This window comes from Berghia stephanieae, chromosome 1, assembly GCF_034508935.2.
Source record: "Berghia stephanieae isolate SIO BIC M18660-M18661 chromosome 1, UCSD_Bste_1.3, whole genome shotgun sequence".
Taxonomy (NCBI): Eukaryota; Metazoa; Mollusca; class Gastropoda; order Nudibranchia; family Aeolidiidae; genus Berghia; species Berghia stephanieae.
Genome location: NC_088360.1, coordinates 18,426,842 through 18,453,989, shown reverse-complemented (window position 1 = coordinate 18,453,989; position 27,148 = coordinate 18,426,842). Strand labels below are relative to the sequence as shown.

The window sequence follows — 27,148 nt, the reverse complement described above, 5'->3', positions numbered from 1 at the left end:
GAGATGAGAAAGAGTGGCTGGCCGTTCCATCTGTACTGATCTGACTGGATGGAACAAGGACATCTTCCTCAACAGAAAAGGGAACACAAGTGTGAATTCCTTATGGTTAGCCAAAAAATAGCCAAATGGAACGACAAGATGTAAAAATCTGGATGTCGCTGGGACTGGTAACAATTCATTGATGTTTAGTAAGACAATTACAGATCCCTACGTGCTTTATGGCCCATCAAAGGTAGACCCATATGTTCGTTAATTCAGGTTAGGTGTGGGGAAGAGAGAGAGAGAGAGAGAGAGAGAGAGAGAGAGAGAGAGAGAGACAGAGAGAGAGTGTGTGTGTGTGAGAGAGAGAGAGAGGAGAGAGAGAGAGAGAGAGAGAGAGAGAGAGAGAGAGAGAGAGGGGTGGGTGGGGGGGGGGGGGGGCTGCAACCTTTCACATTTATAAATGGACTGTATTAAAGACAAAATGACGATCACACATCTTTTTTTCCCCCTCAAAAAACTCATCACATTCCCTCACTTTTAAAAACAAAAAATATGCCCAAGCCAACCACGGTTCGACCCGTGCACCACGTCACTGTTTCAGATTAACAATTGTCATATTTCAACAACAAAAAATGAATGAACTTTAAACAAAGGAGGGTTAATTTGGTAAAAAGAAGTAGATATGCGAGTGATTTTTTTTCCAAAACCTTTTCATAATGCGGAATAACCCACTTGAAAAACATAAATCGGCCTTTTTGTCCGATCATTTTAGACCGAAGGGCTGGAGCTCAGGTGGTCGCTGGTTCGGATAATTAAGTAAGTAAGTAAGTACGATCATTTAACAAAATTGTCAAGGTGGCGGATTTGAAGTTTTCCGTAAGTAATTAACATTTGAATAGACTTCACGATTAAACAACAAAATCTCAACCAAATGAATCACAATGCCGTCATCCCCATTACTCACGGGTTCACGTTAAATAAGGGAAAGCAAGATAGAAATAATTGCTTTAATTAAATTTAAAGCTACCATCTTAACAAGATTCTCGACTTGTTTACGTAAGGGATACCTGGTATGTATAGCTCAGCCCCCGCACCACTCTCTCTCTCTCTCTCTCTCTCTCTCTCTCTCCTCAATTCCTCCATACCCCTTCTCCACATCTCCCTTACTCTTTCACCCTCAGTCCCTCCATCCTCCTTCACTCTCAGCCCCCCCCCCCCCTCTCTCTCTCTCTATCCCTCCCTCCTCAATTCCTCCATACGCCTTCTCCACATCTCCCTTACTCTCTCTTCACCCTCAGTCCCTCCATCCTCCTTCACTCTCAGCCCCCCCCCCCCCCCTCTCTCTCTCTCACCCCCCCCCCCCCCCTCAACAACAACAACACACACACACGGCACACACTTTCACATACACTAAAAGAACTGCCACCCACCCTCTTCCCGTCAACTCCGTAACCAGCCTCCGCAGTCCTCTTCTTTTGGTTTGAGATAAAAGAAATTATTCAGATGAAAATAAGAGACAATAAAAGAATATTGGGTTTAATCAAGCTGGTCTAACTCATTGTATTTTTATTATAGGTAAAACATCCAGCCTACGAAATGTGTGCATTGGGAAAAGACAGGTAACTGTGGGGAGGAAGCAATCAGGGGTGGGAGAGAGAGAGAGAGAGAGAGAGAGAGAGAGAGAGAGAGAGAGAGAGAGAGAGAGAGAGAGAGAGAGAGGGAGAGAGAAGAGAGAGAGGGGGGAGGGAGAGAGAGAGAGAGAGAGAGAGAGAGAAGGAGAGGAGAGGGAGAGAGAGAGAGAGAGAAAGAAGAGAGAGAGAGAGAGAAAGAAGAGAGAGAGAGAGAGAGAGGAAGGAGAGGGGTGGGGAGAGAGAGGAGAGAGGGAGAAAGAAAGAAAAGAGAGAGATAGAGAGAGGAAGGAGAGAGAGGGGAGAGAGAAGAGAAAGAAAGAAAGAGAGAAGAGAGAGAGAGAGAGAGAGAGAGAGAGAGAGAGAGAGAGGAGAGGAGAGGGAGGGGGGAGAGAGGAGAGGGGAGGAGAAGAAAGAAGAAAGAAGAGAGAGAGAGAGAGAGAGAGAGAGAGGGGGAGAGGGGAGAGAGGGAGGGGAGAAGAGAGAGAGGGAGAGAGAGGAGAGAGAGAGAGAGAGAGAGAGAGAGAGAGAGAGAGAGAGAGAGAGAGCTAATATGTTGTGTAAATACAGATTAGTTTCTAGTATGGAGATGCATCGGTGTTTATAATTGATATGATTTGGCCACGGGACAACGCGAGATGAACCTGATCTCAATGATTAACTCGGGTGTCAGGGGTCAAATGTGAAGCAATCTATATGTATAAGCCTTCGCTAATTTCATTCCAGTTCAGGTAATCACATTGTCATTGAGCAGAGGTTAATGCATATTTACTAATTATTTCCCTTTCTGGCCTGCCAACTGCCAACCCCCTACTTTGCACTAAAATGAGGTCTAAAATAAAATTTCCTTTATTCCATCCCAATACGCTTCAACAGTCGTAACGTCACTTCCCTCGTAATGACGCATGGTCACTTTGTAACTGGCTCTAAACTATCGGAACAGTGGCGGACGCCCTTATGAAACATTTCTCCGACGAGCATAAAAGTGTATCCAGAGGAGAAAAACACTATTAAATATGATCAATGATTTGACTTTTATACATTCTGATCACATGACATTTGAAAAGTTCTAGCCAGCATGAAGAATAAAAAGTACCGATTTTCTTTGTCTAGAACCACGCTACTCGCCGTTGCTGGGCGACGTGACAACATATCAGACTATTGAATCCAATCGTGACGAAAGAAAAAGCCATTTACAAACTAGACCGAAAGAGGGGTGGGGGTAGAAAGAATTTTTTTTTTAAAGGGGGAAATAAATCAAGGAAGAAAGAAAGAAAACCCAGCGCCCTTGGCCTCTCACATTTTAAAAGAACAAAAAATAATAACTACCTAATTGGATAAATCGGCTAACAGGTGTCTTAACGAAACCGTCCAGGTAACAGACAAAGCTGTTTGGTAATCAACACAGTGGTTTGTAACCCCCGTTCAAGTAGACTAAGCCGGCAAGAGTAGAAATAATGCATCCGAAATTATCACACGGGTGAGAGTCGGCCTCGATAAATCTCTTAAATTATTATTTAGTTTTAGATAAAGAACATCGGCCAGGTTATTTCATTGTCAAGATAATATATCTATCATATTATATAAAGATGTTAAAAACTGGTCTCAAATTTGTTAAGCATTCACTGAGACAGTAGTAGCATATTCTTCGCTAAAGGTACCTATGTATGCGTTCGGTACGGTGTGTGGCCTTGAGCACAGCATTGAAAAAATCGTTTAGTTTATTTAGTTTCACCACTTAAACACTTCAACTTTTAAGTGAGGCTATGTTTTCTTGTGATATGACACTTGCTTCCGGATCGGAAGATCCTGAGTTCGAGTCCCGCTTTGAGCATAGTTTAGTCCTTGGAAAACGCTCTTTAGTTACATTCTCTCATCGTAAAAATATGCACCTGACCGTTAATAAGCTTTGTCTCTGTCGGAAAGAAATTGCAATATCGCCTAACAGGCGTCATGTTTCGACCTATACGTGTTGCTGTTGGTCAGAGACCTTTTGTAAAGCGCTTTGAGTGGATATTGCGCTATATAAAAGCTCAAGGTTTTTTTTTTAAAAGGTCATATCGTCATCCGCATAGTATCATATGAGAAGAGCTACGAGTCATCATCATCCATCATGGCTTGCGCTCTTGAGCACGTTGCCGGTCAACTGTCTCCACGAATCACGATCCTCTGAGGTGCGCATGAAATTTGTGTTACTTTTAAAGTCACATTTGGCCATTCTTAGGTTATTTAGATAAGATAATTTAGAGCTACGAGTAAGAGTAAATAAATAAAAATAAAAAAGGTACTCACCGATCTTCGGGACGTGGTTTTGGGATCCGTCAGGTTCTTTCAGGACCCCTTTACGTATCAACTCCTCCCTGGATGTCCTCATGGATATCTTACGCTCGATTTCTGTCAGTGAATTGAAGAGATTGAATGGATGAGTGAGTTCATGACGGGTTTTAGGGAAAGAATGAAAGGATGAATGAATGATTGAATGAATGAATAATTGAATGAAGGATAAATGAATAGTTTAAAATAATATATAAATATGTTAGAAATGGTAAAAGTAATAATAATAAAAATAGCAACAACAACAACAATAATAATAATAATAATAATAATAATAATAATAATAATAATAATAATAATAATAATAATAATAATAATAATAATAATAATAATAATAATAATAATAATAACTGCTACGTTTTGTGTTTTATTTACAAAAGATAATAGTTGCTATCCTCCAAACCAAAGTGGCATAGTCGTTCCTACACAATATGTTCAAAATCAAAAACTATAACAATAAACAATAGAGAGGTGTTTGTTGTTTTTAAGGGTTTTATGGCGCTTGCAACACATTTAGGTTATATCAGCGCCAGTAAAAAGGAAGAAAATGGGACAGTAAAAAGGAAGAAAATGGGATAGTAAAAAGTTCTAGAATTATAATTAAAGCACGCAAGAAAAAGTAAGACATAGGGGTACTGGGAACAAATAGGGATCAGATGTAGATTCCAAGAGCATACCACCAATGTACTTAGTTTGAGATCACCTATGAGTCTCATCCGGACAAAACGCAAAATCCAACAAAGAGGAATACACTCAAATGCTTACATTATACATTCAAAATAACATATGTAATAATACATAACAGAGAGATGATTTACAAGGAAAAAAATATAATCTCCCAAAACAATAACTATGCATTTGACTGTTTCCCTCCCAGCTAGGACTCCGGCCAGGGCCAGGACAAAACCAAGTAATCTCATTCCAAGACAAAGACTAAAGCATGTTGGAAAACAGATATAAGGGGATAGAAGACACAGTATGTACCCCTCTGCTCACTATGGGAGGTCAGGAACCCCACCCAGAATAGAGACATGATATACAAGGAGGGAAAATATCATAACCCAAAACTAACACTACAGATTTGACTGTTTGCCAAGGATTCCAGCCAGGGCCAGTACAAAACATAATAATTTTATTCCAAGACAAAGACGGAAAGCAACCTGAAAAATCGAATAGGGGGAAGGGGGCTACAAGATACGGCAACAGTGACCTCCTCGCCCACCATGGGAGGTCAAGATCACACCCAAAACGTCTAAAAAACCACGAATCCACAGGTTCGGTATCAACTCACCCACTGCTGCCTTTTCAATCTTCTCACTCTTCTTCTTCCGCTTCCACTTCCAGGGTTTGAAGATCCTCCCCAGGGTGGATAGTTTGCTTTTCCTTTCGGCGGGAGGAGTGCTGTTGTTGCCAGGCGAGGCGCCGGACGATGTCTTGTTCTCACCATTCCGACGGGCATCTGGAAGGTAGAAAAAAAAAAAAAAAACAAAAAAAAAAACATTACAGAATCAAGTTACCTTGTTTCGTTATCGTACATTTGTTTTCATAGTCATTGCCAGTTGCTTTTGCAGCTATTATTGTTTATGGTGTAGCTGTTGTGTTGTTGTTGATAGATTAGGAGTGTGTTCCAACACTAGTGTCTCTTTCTCTGGTGTTATCACTCACATCACATCAAAAACCAAAACTATACTGATGAAAACCACTCAAAAGTTAGTTAAGTTGGAACGATTTTTTCACCTAATAGTAAATAAAACCCTCTCGCCCTTAAGCCTTTACAGGCGGGGCTAGAGTTTACTCTAACCTGATCAGACAATAATGTCTTGCATTATGTTCTTTATTACAACCAAAGAGCAAACCATCTTTGTTAAGAGAAAAGCAAAATCTATGCGAGGAGCCAGGCTTCATTGATGTCATTGAGTTGCGCTGCAGATACGGCCCCGTGGTGAAAACGGTTAGGAAACTGGCTTATTAAAACAAATTAATGGAATACATCATTGGTGTCTGTTTTGTTATGCTTTCAATTCTTTAAAAAAAAAAAAAAAAAAAAAAAAAAAGGTTCGCAATTTAAATGTTAACTTTATATAGATATGACAAATGGTGAGATACAAATTTTTTCTGCAAGGTCTTTTTTGTTTATCACTTTGTGAAAATGCTCTATATAAGTTCCATGAATTTATTTATCATCATCATCGTTATCATCATCATCATCATCATCATCATCGTCATCATCATCATCATCATCATCATCATCCCCATTCTTTCCAATGCAAGCTCGAGAAACGAATGTCAAGTGCATTCCCTCTAGATCGCTGCATGGAATTCAATGATCACAAAGAGCATCGCTTACCTGGCTTATTCATCATTACTTCATAGAGCTATTAACTCACTCAACCCTAACACCGACTATATCCGTAGTATACCCGGGGCAACTTTTACCCCATGCCTATTTATTACATTTTTCAGAGACAAATTATAGGCGAAGTGTCAAATGTTACGTTTTTAGTTTTTACATGACAATGGTAGTTGAATAAAACTATCTCTTTACATGCTCACTTTTAATAGATTTTTTTCCAATTTTGAAAAGTAGCAAAAATCTCTAGGATTGGAGTGAGTTAACCAGTTAACTGCCGTACTCGGGGGGAAAAACTCGTATAGGGAATGAGATTAGCGGAAGAGTAGCGTCCCTTGATTGGACGTCACCCATAGTCTGTGACGTCACCGCGGAAAAGTTATAAGAGAGAGAACGTCATGTTGGCTGTGAGCATGCGTCTCTCGTCCTCGGTCCGCGAGGACGAGAGACGCATGCTCACAACCAACATGACGTTCTCTCTCTAATAACTTTTCCGCGGTGACGTCACAGACTATGGGTGACGTCCAATCAAGAGACGCTACTCTTCCGCTAATATCATTCCCTATTGGCAAAAACTCTGGTTTGAGAGTTGATGCCAAGATGAGGGTCATTTAAATCGATCGGTATTTGAAGGACGAGTTTTCTGGCCAGTTTTTTTTTTTTTTTAAATACGAGTTTTTTCCCCTGAGTACAGTAGTTAACTGGTCAAGAATATTGGAATTATATTTTTCACATTTCCTTGTATGGATGAAATTATGTCATTTCACCTAGAAGTGATTTTGCAAAGTCAAAATGAACAAATTCGACCTTGGATAATAGTTTACGTGAAATGGATCGACGTTTTTAATATGGTGGTACTCCTGTATTGCATCTTGTAACTCTACTGAATGAATGGAAGAGCCCTGGATACACTAGAGCTATGTCGTTGGTCAAATTCAATGAAGTAATGAATACTGTCACCATCATCGTCGTCATACTTATTATGATTACTATCATCATCACCTCCATCATCATCATTCTTATAATTATTATAATAATTATTATTATTATTATTATTATTATTATTATTATTATTATTATTATTATTATTATTATTATTATTATTATTATTATTATTATTATTATTATTATTATTATTATTATTATTATCATCATTATTATCTTCACCAATGTTACAATGAGACGAAACAGAGTACACGGGTGACACTGTGTTATTATTGTTATTACAGGGTAGGCAATTAAAAGGGTAGGGGAAATCATATCATCCATATCAGTTTTTGTTAATTAAAATATATGCAGTGTATCATACAATAACGTGTCTCAATTAAAAAGAAAGAAAAATAATAAACATACAAAAAAGACTGGGTACAATTGGAAAAATAAATAATTCATTATAACCGTAAACAAAGAAAATGGATTATAAATTAAAGTAGTTGAGAAACTTACAAATCATAAAAAAATACATAAATAAATACATTAAAAAAAAAATAAAAAAATATATACAAAACAAATAAAATAATACTGATATATGAATTAAACGATAATTGATGTCAATTAACAACAATAAGCATGTATAAGGAGGGTACAGATTTTTGTAAACAGGTGCATGCGTAAGCTACTCAGAATAAAATGGATGGATAGAATAAAAAATGAAGAAGTATGGAAAAGAACACAGCAGAAACCAGTAGGAGAGGATATAGGAAGAAGACGATGGAGGTGGATTGGACACACGCTTAGAAAGAATGACTCAACTATAACAAAGAAAGTATTGGACTGGAACCCTCAGGGCAGAAGATCAAGGGAAGGCCACGAGGAACATGGAGAAGAATTAAAGAAGCTGATATACAGAGAAGTGGTAAGACCTGGAATGAGATAAAAAAGTTGGCTCAGGATAGAGAAGGATGGAAACTGTTTGTCTGTGGCCTATACCCTGACCCAGGTGAAAAAGGCAATGATGATTAACAACAATAATATATGATTATCATCTGGAAATTAACGTAAAAACTAAATGTCTGTCCCTGTCCCTATTCCACCGTCGCCGCTTTGTATCTGTTCATCACCAAGTCTGACAAAGAAATCGACACCATCGGTACAGAAAATAAATATTACGGTAATAAGAGCTGTGTGTAATCTAGCATCACTCAACAAGACTCGCGGATTAACTATGTAAACTACGGGCTGGAACCCTCTTTTCTTCTACGTTTGTTTAAAAGGTTTACATTTTCAGATCAAACATGTTTTCAACAGTATAGGCTAGTTAACTTATTAAAAATCGGCTTAAAAAGTCAACCCACGAATGGGACCAGCTATATAATATTATAGAGCCATTAAAACGAAAATGCTGATGAGGTAGCAAGATATCATAAGAATTTCCTCTGGTATTTGATCCCGAAAGCTTCAGTTCTAACTAGTGTTAGTCGGCTAAATCCATCAGCACAGGACTGCAGGGGGGGGGGGGGGGGGGGGGGATAGTAAAAACAACAACCACAAAAAAGCGCCCCTTGCTGACTATCATATGGTCAAGCGGACATATTAAAAATAGATTAGGGGGAGGGGGGGGGGGGTGTATGAAGGGAGGAGGTCTCGTCTTATTCGATATATTGTGAGGAAACAGGATTCTTGATTAACAAGTCTAACCTACGTTTAAATCACCTCTTCTTAAGTCCACCAAGAATTACATTTTACGGTCTCATCAAATTCTATACACGATAGGATGCGGTGAGGAAAAATGATTCTTGGTTCTTAACGGGTTTACTTTATATTACCTCTGAAGTCCAAATGAAATTGAAATTGCATTGTGAGGGTTTGAAGGAAAGTAAAGATCGGAATAGTGAAACATATGAAAAAGGTCTTGATGATAGAATAAATAGGTGGCGTGTGGCACCGTGCAAATAAATTGTAGAAAAAGATTAATCAAAAATTATCATCATTGCCATTGTTATTATTATTATTATTATTATTATTATTATTATTATTATTATTATTATTATTATTATTATTATTATTATTATATTATTATTATTATTATTATTATTATTATTATTATTATTATTATTATTATTATTATTATTATTATTATTATTATTATTATTATTATTATTAAACGGACATAAAAATTAACTCGATATCTTTTATATAGTACACTTATCTACCCCAAGGCACTTTTAACAAGATCTCGAAAGCACAACTGTCCAACAACACTTATGGAAGCAAGCAAATCCTAACCTAGTGCGGAGCAGATACATGCACGTTTGTTGAGCTTAAATTGCAACTGTAGATCCTGAACATCAAAAGATATAAACTCCCGTGACAAAATAGAGAAATACCAAAAACCAAATAAGGGCAAAACCCGAATTCTTTATTCAAAGCAGACGATGACATTAATATTAATATAAATATTAGACATTCCAGTTATCGGTATACGGCTCTTCACAGTGCTTTCCCCCACAAAAACACCTGATACGTTGGGCGTGGAAAGGAATCTTAGTTGTTTTAGATTCTAAAGTCATGAGGGTGAAAAATCTGCTTTAAACGAGAACTTTCAATTTAAAAGTAAATGTCTCGGTCACCACGCGTAGCCTGTCGTTTAGCATCTTACTAAATAAAACGAGCTTAGATTGGGCCTAAATTTGAAATGAGTGCCGACTTTTTTAAAATATTGCTTTGGCCATATAATTTCAGAAAGTTCGGAAACGAGCAGGTCTGACATTTCTTACTGTCCCCGTCTTGCATTCAGTTAGCCCCCTTTGTGCGTAAACATGATGAGTGGCCGAGCGGAATAGAACAGAAGGCGGGACATTGTCATTCTGTCTGAAAACGGACAGACAGTACATGAGAGAACCAGACAAGATTGAAGGGATCAACGACCGACCGACTGCCGGATGGCGATGACGATGATGATGGACAACAACCGGAAATGACCTGCAATGACGTGTGGAACCCATCGAGCTGTGCCGACCACGAAATAATAAGAAACCAACTTCGCTATCGTTAAACACGAACACTTTCAACGTTGAATGTTATTATGAATGTAATTTAACTTTACCAGGGACAACAACTTTTTTGCAAATGTGTGCACGCCATGACGTCAACGAGCAGTCCATGAGTATTATTAGGAAATTATTTCGTTCTCTTCTTTTCAGATCAGACACTAAACAAACAATAAGAAAATGATTTATATTTCATTTTTTTTTTCCACACAACTTATATTTATGAAACAGTAACTTTTCTAATAAAACATGGACAAGATTTGATGTCAGAGTAACTAACGGAGCTCACCCGATAGTTATGATGATATTAATTGAGTAAATTTTATTTATGAATCTCAAAAATTAAAAATATGGCAGATATGAATGTAGATTGGTGAATAGCGTGGATTGTCTTAAAACGTCGCTTAAATATAAACCGTTTCTTCAATTAGCCCTATTTGGCACGTCGTTTTTTGTTGTTGTTTTTTTTTTTTTGTTTTAAAGTAACATTTGAAAACTTATTATAATAAACAAAATTGTGATTTAGATCAAAATTTAAACAAGTAGATACGTCCTTCAATGATACAACACTGTATTTCTTTGACAAAGAACTGGCTTTTTTAAAACAGCAGATGAATGTATGTAATTTTCTTTCAACTGCCTTATCGATCGTTTAGAATTTTATACAAATGATCAGTCCCCGTGAAAAAGTAATAACTATACCCCCCCCCCCCCCCCCCCCTAACTAAACTACCTTACTTCCTCCTTTCTCTCGTTTTTAACTCGTCCGCATGTTTTTTTTTTATGTCAAAGGCGGCTGTTGACGACATGGTTCTGTCAAACCTGTTTGTTAGAACTGACGTGATTACCACAACCCAGTCTTACCTTTTCGTCAAGCCTCCAGTTTATATTCTATCTTCTATGAAAAAAATGAAGTTGTTTGAATAACAAATCTAACATTCCACAGCCTACACAGCACATATATATATATATATATATATATATATATATATAATATATATATATATATATATATATAATATATATATATATATATATATTATAATAAGTAAATAATAAGTAAATAAAAATAAATCTAAAAAGAAAAAAAAAGCAAACAATTAAAAAAAACAATAAACAAACAAACAAACAATTAAAAATAAAAAACAATACAAAAATCACACACACACACACACACAAAAACAACAAAATATTTAAATAATTACGAAAATAAATTCAATCCATTAAATCAAATTAAACAAAAGAGGAATAAAAGTTTTCAAAGGTTTAAATCAAGAACAAAAATAAAAAATCTAAGTTGAGAATAGCTGGTAATTTCTATATTTAAAACACTAAAGATCAGTTATCGAAGGACGTGACAGTGACACAATAGTCTTTTTCATATATAAAATATGAAATATAAAATACAGATTATTATTTAAATGAATATGGCTTATAATAAAAATAATAATAACAACAACAACAACAACAACAACAATAATAATAATAATAATAATAATAATAATAATAATAATATAAACATTACAGTGTGCTCGCTGCATTTCTTAAATCCAGATTTTTAAACTTGATCTACAATCTTGTTTAAATTTCTACATTTTTATCCTTTGTATGTTTTTAAATTTAACATTTATTGTACTATGAGGTCATCGGTCACCAACTGAGATAAAAAGAATTCTACTTCTAATAGGAATGCAGTGCTTTAAAAAAAAAAAAACAAAAAAAAAACACACATATACAGCTTCTGTAACAAGGGGTAACTAGGAAGGAGGTGTGCGGAAATTAGAATGTAAGAACAAACTAGTCATTATAGTCATTCGCTACATTACACCGACTTTGTCATCGTCATACACCATCACAGATCAAATGAAGCACAATCTTTTCTTACAGACATAATCAGAGGGAGTGAGAAAGAAGAGCTATCTGGTCAGAACTAATTCAATGATTTCCTATTCTATTTCTTTTGGCAAAAGTTGCCTGGTTGTTTTTTCTTTCTTTCTTTCTCTCTGGGCATTTACCCCTTGAGCCTTTGGCAAACGGCCTGTTTCATAATCCATCCGTATCAATCCCCTTTTCTACCCACCCACCCTCCCCCCTTTTCCCCTTCAAAAAAAAAAAAAAAGAAAAGAAAAAAGGTTTGTTATCACCAATGCTTATCCTAAATACACTATGTCAAAAGAACATACACATTCAGTAAATAAAATGTCGCACCTAATGAGTACAAAATATATAATCTCCTCCCCCCCCTCCCCCCCCCCCCCCCCCCCCCCCCAGTCTTTTTTACGAGTCAGATACAAGCAAGTATCCAGGGTTGTTGTATCATTTTAAGGTCAACATCAAATTTCCAGGATTATCCGATTACAGTTTATTACCAAAAAAAAAAAAAAGTAAGAAAAATCAAACAAACAATAAACTCCACAAAATTAAAAAAAAAAAACAACAAAAAAAAAACAAAGAAAAAAACAACAACAAAAACAGAACTGGACAAACAAGCATTGAATCTAATATCTTTAATTGACGATGAAACGCAACGTGATAATTTGGTAGGACAATAATATATTTCTAATCAGTTCCTTTGTTACCAATCCTACCACACCCTATTACATAATTCGTATGCCACCTTTATCTCATTTTCGAAACTATTCCTTTGGAATTATTTCATTTTAAGTACTATCACTGAACTAACTGGTTCCTCACATCAGATGCTACTCAGACGACAACAAATTGACAGGTTGCACAACACATAACATTATCATTATGCTAACCGTGCTAATTCTGGTAGTAATCGGTGGGTACAAATGGGATTAGAATGTTAAGGACGTGTAAGTTACGATACAAAAAGGACAGACAGCCAATGGAAAAGTATCAGTGGATGATGAATCAAGCTGAAAGTCCTCTGGGGAGCTCTTGTAATTCAGATTGTTGGTAATATGAGATAATATGGTCGATGTTCGCTATAGAAAAAAAAACAAACAAAACAAAAACGCTTTTTGGTTGAGAAAAAAAAAAAAAAAAAAAAAAAAAAAAAAAAAAAAACACACAAAAAGACTAGCGCTGCTCTGATGACTTTCAGCTATTAATGGTTAGATTATGTACACAGTAGTTTTAGACACATCGATTGCACACAGCAGCACATGGATGGAAACGCTAACAATAAATATAATGACGACATGCAATGAGGTTTACGAACAGACATAGATGCGTTCCATAAGCGAGAGTTCGAGTGGTTTTATATCTCCCTTTTAAATTTTAAACTAGACCACGGCTAATTCATTGCCTACCAAAAACACCGCATGACTTCTTTTGCAGTGTAAGGGGTAGGTTCATAAAATGAAAGTAGATCATAAAGTCACCCGAGCGCTCGCTTTCAGACCACTTGTTTGTATAAAATACAATGTCGAATCATTCAATTAATGGTTATCTACGATAGACAGAGTTACTGTCCGGGATAGAATACACCAGATACCACTTGGATCGTGCAAGGTTATTTGGGGGGAGTATTGGGTTTTTTTTATTTTTTTTATTTGGTTTTGATTACGCCAATGACCATCACTCACCAACGTCTTTTCGCTTCCGTCGGAATCGGGCGAGCCAAAACCACTTCCGTCGAGCCGGGCTGGAAGCCGAGGCGGGCCTGTCCTCAGAAGATTTATCCAATTCGTCACCAGACGATGCGCTGTCGTCCGTCTCCGACGTTATCGAGTAATCTCCACTAAAACCGACAGGACTTCCACAGTCGCCGTTTGTCACGACCGGTTCCTCTTTTTCAACTGCGTCCACCTCTCTCTGAATCTCCGTATCATCCTTGGCGATGGTGGACACTTCCTGCTTAAGCTCTAGCTCCTCAGGACAGTCGATGGCGGCTTCATTGTAAACTTCTGGACTTTCGACCTCGATCACCGAGCCAGACATGGCTCACTGAGGTCAGTGAATATTGTCTCCTTCAAATGACACAAATCGCTTTCTTTACACGGGAAACATCTCAACATGAAATAATAATATATTTATTCTCTTCGGTTAAAGATTATATTTTTGCTCTTTATTTCCCATCCGTCATTTTGTGAAAGCTACTGAAAGAGGAATGGGTTTTCCTCTATCCGATAAAAGTGTTTATCCATTACAATTAATCTTAATCCATCTGTTATATTATTATCATCCTTTAACTGAAATCAGAAAGCACACAATACATCCCATGCGTTCATAATGAAAGGAATACAAAAGTGTTCTCAGATGAAGTCGCGGATGACAGCTTACATACAGCAGGTTCTTTCAAATCACATCCTTGTCAGCAACTATGCCACCATCACTGTCGGGGAAACAAGCACGTCATATTTACAAACAAACAAATTAAAAAAAAAATAATAATAAATCGCACGACAACACACTAAGCAAAATTCGGATAATTACCATCACACTATATCTATACACACAGCACGCTGTCTGTTGAAAGACACCTCCCTTTAATTAGCACGCGAGGTATTCATTATCTACAGAATTGAATAGGTTATCTAAATGATCGTAATATAAACTAGCTAAACTAAGATGTTGACACAACGCAAACATCAAGCATAACTTGAATCACGCAGACATATACCAAATAAGATAACATTGTTTTGATGTAGTTCGTCCTGCCTATTCAATCCATAACACTACCATTTATAATTGAATTCCAACTTTGCCATTGCTCGATGGATAAACACACAATATAATTAGACGTATTATGATGCAACACAGACATGAAAAAAAACCCCAACTAATTTTTGCTTCGAACAATATCGAAGTTGTTCTAACGATTTATTAGAAACATATTTCAAATTGAAGCGATAGATAAATCAATAGACAGAAACATAAATAGATAGACGGATAGAAAGAGAGAATAATTATGATTTTAAAAAAAACATGGCGCAGAATTTTCTAAGCACATGGTACATTGAATCTCTACGAAATTTGAAAATGGACCCAACAATTTTATTTTTTTTTACAAAACAAGAACTTAAAAGAAATCAAACAAATAAATATTTGTTACAATCACTTAATCTTATAATAGAATAATAGTCCAGTTAAACACAAAGCTGAATCAAATCAAAGACCACTTTACTATAATTAAGGAATTGTTTCAATTCACAGAAACGTAACTCGGTGCGGTCTTTTGCTGACGAAGGGTAGCGGAATCCCCAAACATTTTGACTCCAGATCATAGCACACTAGAGACGGGTATATTATGGGCTAAGCTCCAGAGCAATATCAATGGGCTCCAAAAGAATTTTGTAATCTGCAATACTATCACAGACCCTATCATCAAACAACATTATATCCTGTCTTTGAATGAAACAACGCGCACTGTATAATTTGTGGACAGTTCGGTTCAGCATTGACACGTACTTCCATTGCAGGTGACCAAAGGTTTGGGTCTTCGTTGACTCAGTGACTAATAATTAAAATAAAACTAAGCGAGTTGTTGCTGAAAACATTCCAGTCTCCCATCATTGTAAGCGGCTAGTAAGTAAAAGCGACCAACCTTCCCCATAACCGCATGAACAAGCCGCTCCATCTAAACATAACATTGGCGTAAAACGACAAAACACGTATCAAATTTTTGCAGTATGACCAGAAAAATTTTTTACATTATATTTCGATACAAGTCAAAATGCCATAAACCGAAGACTTTTAAAGAATTATACAAGGTTTAACGACTTTTTAACAAGCTGGGAAGTGGAAAGGGGGGGGGGGGGGGGGGGGGTCATCTTAATTTATTGTGTTATGAATATGATATAAAACTTTACTGGCCGACATAGAAACAGGCGTTTTGTCGTTGTTTGATAGAATGGCCAGTTGATATGTCGTCAAGATACCACACAAACTTATAACACCTTTCCTGGGTGAAGGTGTGTATGTTATGTGGTACACTCTCGCATCTCCACGTATTATCTATTCACACCGACAAACATTCCATCCAGTGACATTATACACAACATGGGTGATAGTGATGCAAAACCCCCTTCAACGACACAACGTAAAATAAAACTGACCTCGAAAAGTCGAAGTTTAAATTTACACAGAAAAGACCGACCACTTTGCGACAAAAAAACTTTATAATTCCAATGAGATTCGAAATAGAAAAAAAAAAACAAAAAAAAACAAAAACAACACCCCCCCCCCCCCCCCCCCCAAACAAAACAAAACAACAAAAAACAAAATCAGGTTCATAAAACGTTTCTGTGATAATTTAGAAGACAACTTCTCTGTCGTGATGATTAAGATAATAACCTGTAAAAGGTGTGTACGAAAATGCCAGACAGACAACTCAGAGAAAAAAATCCAAGATTAAAACATCCCGAAATACCAGTATGCCTCGAACCTCAGACTTCCTGATTATCAGTCAGATGTGCTACCACTACAACACCATAGAGGTTATCCGATAGTTGGGACGACGGTAATGCTTATAGTAATATTCTTCACAATAATAATAATAATAATAATAATAATAATAATAATAATAATAATAATAATAATAATAATAATAATAATAATAATAATAATAATAATAATGCACATTTATATTGCGCCTATCCCCCAACACAAGGGCAAATATGCGTTTCTGCTGTGAAGCCTCGAGGGAAACGCGTAACTTGTGCAAAAAATATAAGCATTAAATCGTCCCAATTAAATATAGGGTAATAACCTACTCTGTGGTGTAACGAAAGCACATCTGACCAGTAATCGGGTCTGAGGTTCGATCCCCAGTCAAAGCAGACTGATTTTTTGTTGGGTTGATTTATTTCTTATGCTTTGTCTGGAACTGTTTCGTGTACCTACACCTTTTCATCTTTTTGAGCTCTCTAATTTGTTACTTTGATTAATCTGAAACTATTAATAATGTGAAATTGAATCATATTTTTAGTTCTCAGAGTGGTCGGTCCTTCGTATCTAACTGACATGAAAATATCCTCTTGCCACATATTTATATTTAAATTCAAGTTTCAGATTTACGTAAATGTTGCTGCTCGAAGCTCGAAGAAATAAATAATAATGTGAAATTGAATGTAAGCTTCAATTTAATTACAAAAACAGATCAAACGAACGTTTCGGGTTTCCCCTTTATCAACAAAACAGGATGAATGAAACACTACAAATGAATGAGATCTCATCCTGTTTTGTTGATAAAGGGAAAATCCGAAACGTTCATTTGATCTGTTTAAAAAAATTTAAATTGAAACTTACATTCAATTTCATATTATCATTTATTTCTTCGAGCTTCGAGCAGCAACATTTACATTAATCTGAAACTTGAATTTAAATAGAAATATGTGGCAAGAGGATATTTTCATGTCAGTTAGAAACGAAGGACCGTAAGAGTCTTTTCTTTCTCTTCTAAAAGAAAAAGGAACCTGTACTTCTGCACTCTGACAAATAAAAATATGAAAACTTAAGGTACAGGGCATTTCCATTGGTTTGCCTTGCTTAACACGCATCACATTATTTCATTTTTTTTTTTTTTACTCAACAAGCCTTATGAGAGTATCATTTCTATTTTATACCGCGGAAGTCGCCAATTAGGCGTCCTTTTTGTACTGGTATTATTTTTTTTTAAAACATCCGCCTCTGCCTATAATCAAAGTCCCATTCACACCAGAGTAGATTGAGGTAATATTATGTGTAAAGCCCATTGCCGTTGGGACCAGACTTTTTTTTAAAATCAGTTAAATGCAAAAACTCGTATTTAAAATTTGGCCAGAAAACTCGTCCTTCGAATAGATATCGATCGATTTAAATGACCCTCATCTAGGCATTTTTTTACTTTATCAACCAGGTAGGTAGAGGCATTTTCTGTTAACAAGCTGAGAACCATCTTCCTTCCCTGATATTTGACGTAAAAAGGGGGTCCCGTTAGCTCAATTGGTAGAGCATGCACTTTCCACGCAAGGTAAAGGAACCGAGAACGATCCCGGGTGCAACTGCCCCCCCCCCCCCCCCCCCCCCCCCTTGTCAACTTAGCAGTTAATGGGTAGCTGGGCCTGTTAGATTTTGGCAGAAAGAACTTTGCGATAGACTTGCGTCCAATCTGAAAGATAGCAAACAATTGCTATTGTCCGTTCCACGTTACAGACACCGGGATTTAACTCCGGCAACCATGGGCCTTATGACTCTGAAGGACTACTTTTGACGTAAGAAAAAACAAAATCGGCCAATAAAAGGCGTTTTGTCAGTTAGTAAAATCTGCTCACGTGACTTTATGTCCTGCCATGCTTGGACATTCATGCAGCTTGATGTAGCAATGACTATGAAAAATGTTTTTTTCTCTTTTTGAGGAAAATTTTTGTCTAAAATCAAAACCCTATCTCCACTGAGTAAAATTGCTTTTTAATTTTGAAAATCCATTCATAAATAAACAAGTTATGCAGTTTCAAAGGTGTCATTTATTTGGATGACCCGCAAAGAGGAAAAAAAAAACGCGAAAATATGGGACGCTTTTTCGGCATTTTTTTCGACCTTTGGTTGTATCTTGCGTAATAAGTGGATTAAAATATTGAAACTTGAAGAGCAAATTAGGATGGTGTTTTGTAAAATACGGGAAAAGTACTCGTCATATTCATATGAAATTTTACAACCAAAAAGAAGAAATGTTCATGTATTGCCTTGTCAGCGACAAAACCTCCACGCCCGGTAGTTTTAGAAATATTTTACTCCAAAGAGTGAACATCGATTTTTAACGGTCTTCTGGTAATTGCACGAGTTTTGTCGCTTGACATAATCTAAAATGACCTTTTTTCTAAATGTGTGCCAACTTTCAGTCATATTCATCGATAAACAGCGTCGTAATTAATTTTTTAAAATAGGATATACGAAACGGCTTCGTCCCATATTTTGACGCGAATTCGGGCACTTCGTAAGCGAAAAAGAGGACCAAAGATTTGTGCGGGATAGTCATTGCTACTTGATGTCTATCATCAACTTTACAAGGTGTTAAGATAAAACCAAGAACTACACACACACACACACACACACACACACACACACACACACTACATATATAGGAAGTTTATAAAAGAATGCCATAACAATATTATAACAAAGTAAAGGCAATCATAATTACTCTCGTCATCGCAAGCCATATCGGTATCAATAATATCCAGGCAACAGGTGCCCATTTGGCAAACCAACTAATTTGTACACACACACACACACACACACACACACACACACACACACACACACACACACACACACGCTTATACCATTTACACACCAAGATAGAAAAGGTGATGAACTCTGTCAATCCACGAGATACTCGTTGACACATCAGTCAGCTGACATTTCCCTTCCGTTTCTATGGGGGTTTTTCTCTGACCCGTCACCAAAGTTATTTCTTTCAGACGTTCAGTTTTAGTTGTTTTTTGTTTGTTTGTTTTTTAAAGTTATAAAGAAATGAAAAGACATAAAGGAAAATGAACAGGCTCGAAATAAAATGAACATGATGAACATCGAGGTATGTGTCTCATGTAGGTATTTGTATCATGCTAGAACATATAATAAAATGTGGAGAGAGAGAGAGAGAGAGAGGAGAGAGGAGAGAGAGAAGAGAGAGAGAGAGAGAGAGAGAGAAGAAGAGAAAGAAAGAAAGAGAGAAAAGAGAGAAAGAAAGAAAGAAAGAGAGAGAGAGAGAGAGAGAGAGAGAGAGAGAGAAAGAGAAAGAGAGAGAGAAAGAGAAAGAGAGAGAGAGAAAGAAAGAAAAGAAAGAAAGAAAGAGAGAGAGAGAGAGAGAGAGAGAGAGAAGGAAAGAGAGAGAGAGAGAGAGAGAGAGAGAGAGAGAGAGATAGAGAGAGAGAGAGAGAGCTCTTAATTAAATTAGATTCAGTAGTCTGACGTCACGCAGCCCGGCAACGGCGGCCATCTTGGTTCTAAACAAAGAAATCATACTTTTATTCTTCAAGCTGGCTAGAATTTCATATGTCTTGTGACCAGAATGTGTAAAAGTCAAACATGATCACATTTATGGGTTTTATTTCCCTCTGGAAACGCTTTTATGCTCGCCGGATAAATATTTCATACTGCGTCCGCCATTGTTCCGATAGTTTAGAGCCAGTGTTGCTAAGTTACCATGCGTCATTAGGAAGGAAGTGACGTTACGACTATTGAATCCTATTCCAGTACAGTAATATCTGGCGCAATCTCACATTCTTCAAAAGGGGGATCAAGAAGCTCTAACTCTGAATATGACTGAAACTTGAGCATGACAAAGTCGACTGTCATCATGTTCTCTTACTATGATAAATATACTACAAGACTGAAGAATGTACCTACATGGACACGCCTTGTGCACGGCACTTCTAAACTCTTTTTGAACATCTCTAAAATGAAACATTGTGCACTAACACTCTCCTTACTGACTGACAGTATGAAAATGTCAAACATGTTACGAAACAAACCACATAATTTTTTTTCTAGAAAACGGTAAGGGCTGCCTAAAGCCGGTGATCGTAAAATACTAACGAAAGAGTGAGTACTCAAATTGAGTACAGACGATACAAGTTATTTTTCGTTATATTTTATTTGTTTTCCACGTTTATTTGTGTATTGTTAAGCTGACGAAGGGTTTGTACCCGAAACGTCCATTGTCTGTTTTGTTCCCATACAAAGCCTTTCCATTTTCACTCTATCGTTATAATATTTTCTATTAACTCACTCAATCCAAGAGATTTTTGCTTCTTTTCAAAATTGGAATAAAAAAAAGTATTAAAAATGAGCATGTATATAGATAGTTTTATTCAACTATCATTAACATGCAAAGACTAAAAACATTAGCTTTGATACTAAGCCTATAATTTGTCTCAGAAAAATGTAATAAATAGGCATGGGGTAAAAGCATCGAGCCCTTACTGTCTGTACACGCTGGTTAAAGTAATCCGGGTAAACTACAGATATAGTCGGTGTTAGGGTTGAGTGAGTTAAGATTCGTTTTATAAATCACAATATTATTTGAAGAAAATGCTTTGTTATATTTACAGATCTTAATCCTGTTTTGTAAAGCTTGTTTTGCTCAACAAAATTATAAGTAAGTAGGTTATTGCTTTTGAATTTGAGTTGAAAAATTAATATTGTGTGTTGTATCGGTATGACATATCAGTTAATTATCAGTTGTGCGGCTATGTGGTCTAGTGGTATGACACTCGCTTTCGGATCGGAAGGTCCTGGGTTCGAGCCTCGCGCTCGGCGCATAGTTGAGTCCTTGGAAAAGGCTCTTTACTCACATTCTCTCACCGTACTCAGGTGTAAAATGAGTACCTGGTCGTTAACAGCGTTGTCTTTGTCCGAAAAATTGTAATATCGCCTAACAGACGTCATGTCCCGTCCTACATGTTAAATGTTGCTGTTGACCAGGGACCCCTTGTAAAGCGCTTTGAGCACATTTAGTGGATATTGCGCTATATAAGAGCTCAATTTATTATTTATTTATTATTTAAGTAAGTAATTTATTGCTTTTGAATTTGAGTTGAAAAATGAATATTGTGTGTTGTATCGGGGGTACGCCATATCAGTTAATATCTTGATAATTATCTGTAAGGAGAGAGTTAAAAACAAACCAAACCAAAACAAAACAAAACAACACCCCACGATGGTTTGTGTAATATATTATAAACGCCATTGTATTGACCTAATTATTATGGGATTCGATACCACATAATAATAATAATAATAATAATAATAATAATAATAATAATAATAATAATAATAATAATAATAATAATAATAATAATAATAATAATAATAATAACATAACAAGACAAAATAAAATAAAATAAGGCAGGACATCACGGAATGGACAGGCTTGACGTGATACGAGCTGATACCAGTGACATATATGAAGTCCTAGGCTGATACTGATAGAGAAGAAGGTCGATGACCGAGATGAGCGGCACCAGATTGTGGAGACTGCGTCCTGCAAGTCCACCCCCCCCCCCCGCCCCACGACGAACATCTGGTCATGGGAATGAGTTAAGAGTGAAACATGTAACACAATTCGTGGGGAAACTTGAGGTAAATAATGAGCTTAACTAGACACGAGTCCAAATAATTATCATTGGGAGCCCAGGAAAAAAAAAAAAAAAAAAAAAAAAGGTCCCATTTTGATGTTCACAGGGATTTCCCTCATAATTCGTACAGACGATTATTTAATATTATTTCGATACTTCCTCATGTCTAGGGGCTATATTTGGAATGAACTACCACGTGGTCTGAGGGAATGCAAGTCTTTACCTGCCTTTAAAAAGAATCTCAAGACACATCTTTACTGTATTTGCTTTTATTGACGGTATGAATCATTGATTTGGCTATGAATTCAATGCATTGCATATTTCCCCCCCCCCCCCCACTCAAAATTGATAATTTATATTGTAAAGTGCCCAGAGCTTGTGTTTTACACGAGACTGAGCGCTATATAAATGTGTATTATTATTATTATTATTATTATTATCATCATTATTATTAATATTATATCTACATATAATTCAACACCCTATCCTTCTAGCACCTTTTAAAAGAAACGCCATGATGTCTAGATGAATTGAACTTGAAAAGTGAATTTAGAATTAAGATGATAAAAAATACGAACTTTGAGAGATTTTCTTATTATTAATTTATAATAATTATTATTTTTGAGAGTTTTAATCATTAATCATTTTAAATAGTAATTATTTTTAGAGGTTTTTTTTATTATTCATATTTAATTATTACTATTATTAGTATTGACGGAATTCTTATTATTCATTTAAAATTATTATTGTGTTTGAAAGTTGCTTTTTTTAAATATTCATTAAAAATTATTATTGTTTTTGATATTTTTTTATCATTCATATTAAATTATTATTATTTTTATCACTTAAAAAAACCCGGTATATTTCACCACCATAATGAAAAGAAGCTATTCCCAAATTCGACATGTTTGACTATGAATTCCATTTACAGCAGCACCCAATCCACCCCGACAAAATAGCGCTTTGAGACGGTGGGTGGGTGGGTCACGCCCAACGTGTACATATAATAGGTCTGACATCCGAATCCACTTAACATCGTTGAACAATATTTTCCGCCATATTTTTTGTTTGTTGAGATTTCCATCTCAACAATGAGCCCATAATGAGTTGGGTTATCAGACCTGCAATAAGTGCACGTCGGCACATCATATTCAGTACCATCTTAAAACTGTTATCTCCAATTAGTCCAATATATGATTTTTTTAATTCCAAAAGGTGCTGAGGCGTTCATAATTTTATTGTTTCTTACTCTTTTTTTTTTGGGGGGGGGGGGGGGGGGGGGGGGGGGGGGGGGGGGGGGTTGGTGGGGGGGGGGTGGGGGGGGGGGGGGGGGGGGGGGGGGGGGGGGGGGGGGGGGGGGGGGCATTTTACCCCATGTCTCTTTATTTGAGGGATCATTTATGAATGCTTGTATGTCCGTACGTATGTATGTATGTATGTCCGTACGTATGTATGTATGTATGTATGTATGTATGTTATGTATGTATGTATGTAATGTATGTATTATGTATGTATGTATGTATGTATGTATGTATCTATTTCTTCTCTCTCTCTCTCTCTCTCTCTCTTATATATATATATATATATATATATATATATATATATATATATATATATATATATATTAATTTATTTAACTTTCTATTTATTTATTAATTCACTTTGCCATTCAAAACAAAAATAAATTGAAAAAATAAATAACAAAGTTAAAAACCCAAGATGTTTATCCGAGCCCTCTGTCAGGCACCAACGTCTCGCCATGCCACTCATTTTCAATATGTTTTACGAAAATCATGCTTTAACTCACTCAACCCTAACACCGACTATATCCGTAGTGTACCCGTGGTTACTTTTACCCATGCCTATTTATTACATTTTTCGGAGACAAATTATAGGCATAACATCACAGCTAATGTTCTTAATTTTTACATGTTAATGGTAGTGAATAAAACTATCTATGCACATGCTCATTTTTAATACATTTTTTTTTTCAATTTTGAAAAGTAGCAAAAATCTCTAGGCTTGAGTGAGTTAAGACTTTAGATCATAGCTGGCATTATGGTATTATATTATATCTCCCCCTTTGTATTATCACGAAACACTTGAAATAAAATATCCACTCGGAGTGATAAAACGATTCACTGAATTCTATCAAGACAAGGTAAAGTAAACAATTTTCATTCTGAAGAGAAAACCAGAAAAAACATGATAAGCTGTACTGCGATGTAAGTAAATACAAAATGGTTCTAGTTCACTTTGTTTTTTGAATGATGCGCGTTTTCGACAAGACAGAAGGAATAGAATCAAACCATGACTAACAGATAGCAGTACCTAGTAGACATGTTTTCAACGGGACATTTCTAGAAGAGAGGGGGCATTGTCATAATAAGGTTCAGAGGTCTATATGGAAAAGAAAAATTGAACAAAAAACACTTAACTAAATTTAAGACGAATATGAACACACTGTTTAGACTATATATATATATATTTTTTTAATTGAAAAGATATACATTTCCTTTCGTCGAACACTGAACTTATCAGAGAGAATAATATAATATTTGCAATCACACACTAAACCATGAGAAATAAACACTTTCTTGCATAGATATCAATTTTTGGTTCGTAGGAACTGACGAGTCAAAGGATAAATTAATCCCACATCGAAATAGTACCCAAAGAAAGAAAGAAAAAAAACACAACAAAAAACATTGTTCATTACAAATCAGAGAAAAGCGACCTTAATACACATTTAAAATCTAAAACTAAAACTTTTGCATCAACATACGATTTAATAACACGAATTCACTCCCATCTACCCTAACATCCAGTAAAACATGAGGCATATTACTATAATATTATAATATTGTTTGGAAATCTCAAAAACTATGACCCATTTTAACACACAAGACAACGATGACACGACAGGTAAAAATCTAAGTGTGGATTCTAAAACGCTAAACAAACATCCATCCACTGAAGAAAATAGAATTTTAATTTTCACAATCCAACACAACCATGATGAGTTCAATGAATTGAATGACTTTTAAAAATGAAAGAAAGAAAAAGAAAGAAAGGAAAACAAAAAGAACCTATTTAACGTACGTATCCATACGCGCCTTTAAAGATCGTGTTGACTGGCTTTAATTACCGAGCTTATCACCTTACGCAAATCAAGACTGAAAGCTGAATGAAATATTTTCCACGTCGCACAGGGATTATAACAGTAGTAGTATAGCACTGTCATAAGGAAAGTCAGTGTAACTCTCTCTCCATGTGTGTGTGTGGATAGATACAGAAATAATATAATAATAAAGCTCTATGTGCAGTCAGGTGTATTCTTCCACCTCCTCGTCGTCGTTGTCGTCGTCGACATTAATATCGTCATCGTCGTTCGACTCCGATAGCAAATTAAATGTTTTGCAAGATGCCCTAGTTCTCTACTTTTTCACAATCACTTCATAACATGACACACATTAAGAAAGAGAGAGGGAGAGGTGAGAGGGAGAGAGAGAGGGAGAGAGAGAGAGAGAGAGAGAGAGAGAGAGAGAGAGAGAGAGAGAGAGAGAGAGTGAGAGAGAGAGTCCAGGCAAAGACATAAGACATAATAAAAATGAAGCCGTCGTCTTCGCCACATTCCGAACTATGTCACGGTAAAATGCACACACACACACACACACACATACACACGCACACACACATTATATATACACACCCACACACAGACGACTTGAATTGAAAAAAAAAGAAAAAGAGAAAAAGGACGAACACAGACACATACATACATATTATGTACATACAGGGAAAACACACACACACACACACACACACACACACACACACAAATACACATCTTTATTATTGTGATAGTGACAGGTATACAACAGGTTGGAAGAGTTGATGTGGGGGGGGGGGGGGGGGGGGGGGGGGGGGGGGGGAAGAACGAGGAGGCTGTTGTTGATGAGCGGGATGATTATGACGATGTTGGTTATGAAGGTTTGTTTGTTTGTTTGTTTGTTGCTTTAGGTCTCTTCCAACACAATTGAGGTTATATGAGAGACCGCTGAAACAAAAAAACAAGCAATCTAACAAAAATAGTACAAATGTAAATCAAAATCATAACCTAAAGATTCATAAGCTAAATTATAAATAACCAAGAACAAACAGGCAGAAGATTTACAGAAAAAAAATTCCCCTGTCAAAAATACAATCACAAACCAAAGAAGCAGGATAGGCTAGTAAAGAGAAGAAGAAACGACATCACTATCGGATCGTACACCCATGCGAACATCATAGGTATATGATTCAAGGGTGATGCTCCCATCCAACCACCCGCTGGTTATGGAGGCAATAAGCTATAATATTGCAATAATCATCGGCTTAATCTGTACACTACACATTTCAATTTTAAAAGCAGTTACAATAAAAATAACTAAATAAATAAACAAATAAATAGATAAAGACATGAAAATGAACAAATATGAATAAAAATAAATAAATAAAACAATCATATAAGACCAGAAATAGTAAAAGAGGCTACTAAAGTAATAATTAATTGGGGGATAAAGAGATCCTTTACAGCTGGCAGTGCCAGGAAAAAGAGAGGGAGAGAGGCCATGTGGTCTTGTGGTATGACACTCGCTTTCGGATTGGAAGGTCCTGCGTTCGAGCCTCGATCGGCGCCTAGGTGAGTCCTTGGAAAAGGCTCTTTACTCACATGCTCTCACCGTACTCAGGCGTAAAATGAGTAACTGCCTATATATATAATGTTATTCTCACCTCGTGTTTTTCCACAGATTCGAAACAACGCTGTGTTGAAAAACTAGGTGGCAAGAAAAT

General features: G+C 36.3%; 1 protein-coding gene across 4 annotated transcripts in view; it reads right to left on the bottom strand.

Moving 5' to 3' along the window:
* LOC144969483 (phosphatase and actin regulator 2-like) overlaps positions 1 to 27,148 on the bottom strand; it is a 126,830-nt gene that overhangs the window by 43,766 nt on the left and 55,916 nt on the right. For 2 of the 4 annotated variants that reach the window (XM_078908611.1, XM_078908632.1), the window contains exons 3-5: positions 13,838 to 14,586; positions 5,236 to 5,403; positions 3,903 to 4,004 (exon numbers count right to left, since the gene is read on the bottom strand). In XM_078908611.1, the coding sequence (XP_078764737.1) occupies positions 3,903 to 4,004; positions 5,236 to 5,403; positions 13,838 to 14,192 (625 nt within the window). In that variant the 5' untranslated portion in view covers positions 14,193 to 14,586. Of the gene's footprint in view, positions 1 to 3,902; positions 4,005 to 5,235; positions 5,404 to 13,837; positions 14,587 to 25,414; positions 25,502 to 27,148 lie in introns of those variants that run through there. The other 2 variants (XM_078908619.1, XM_078908626.1) reach the window with 2 other exon arrangements.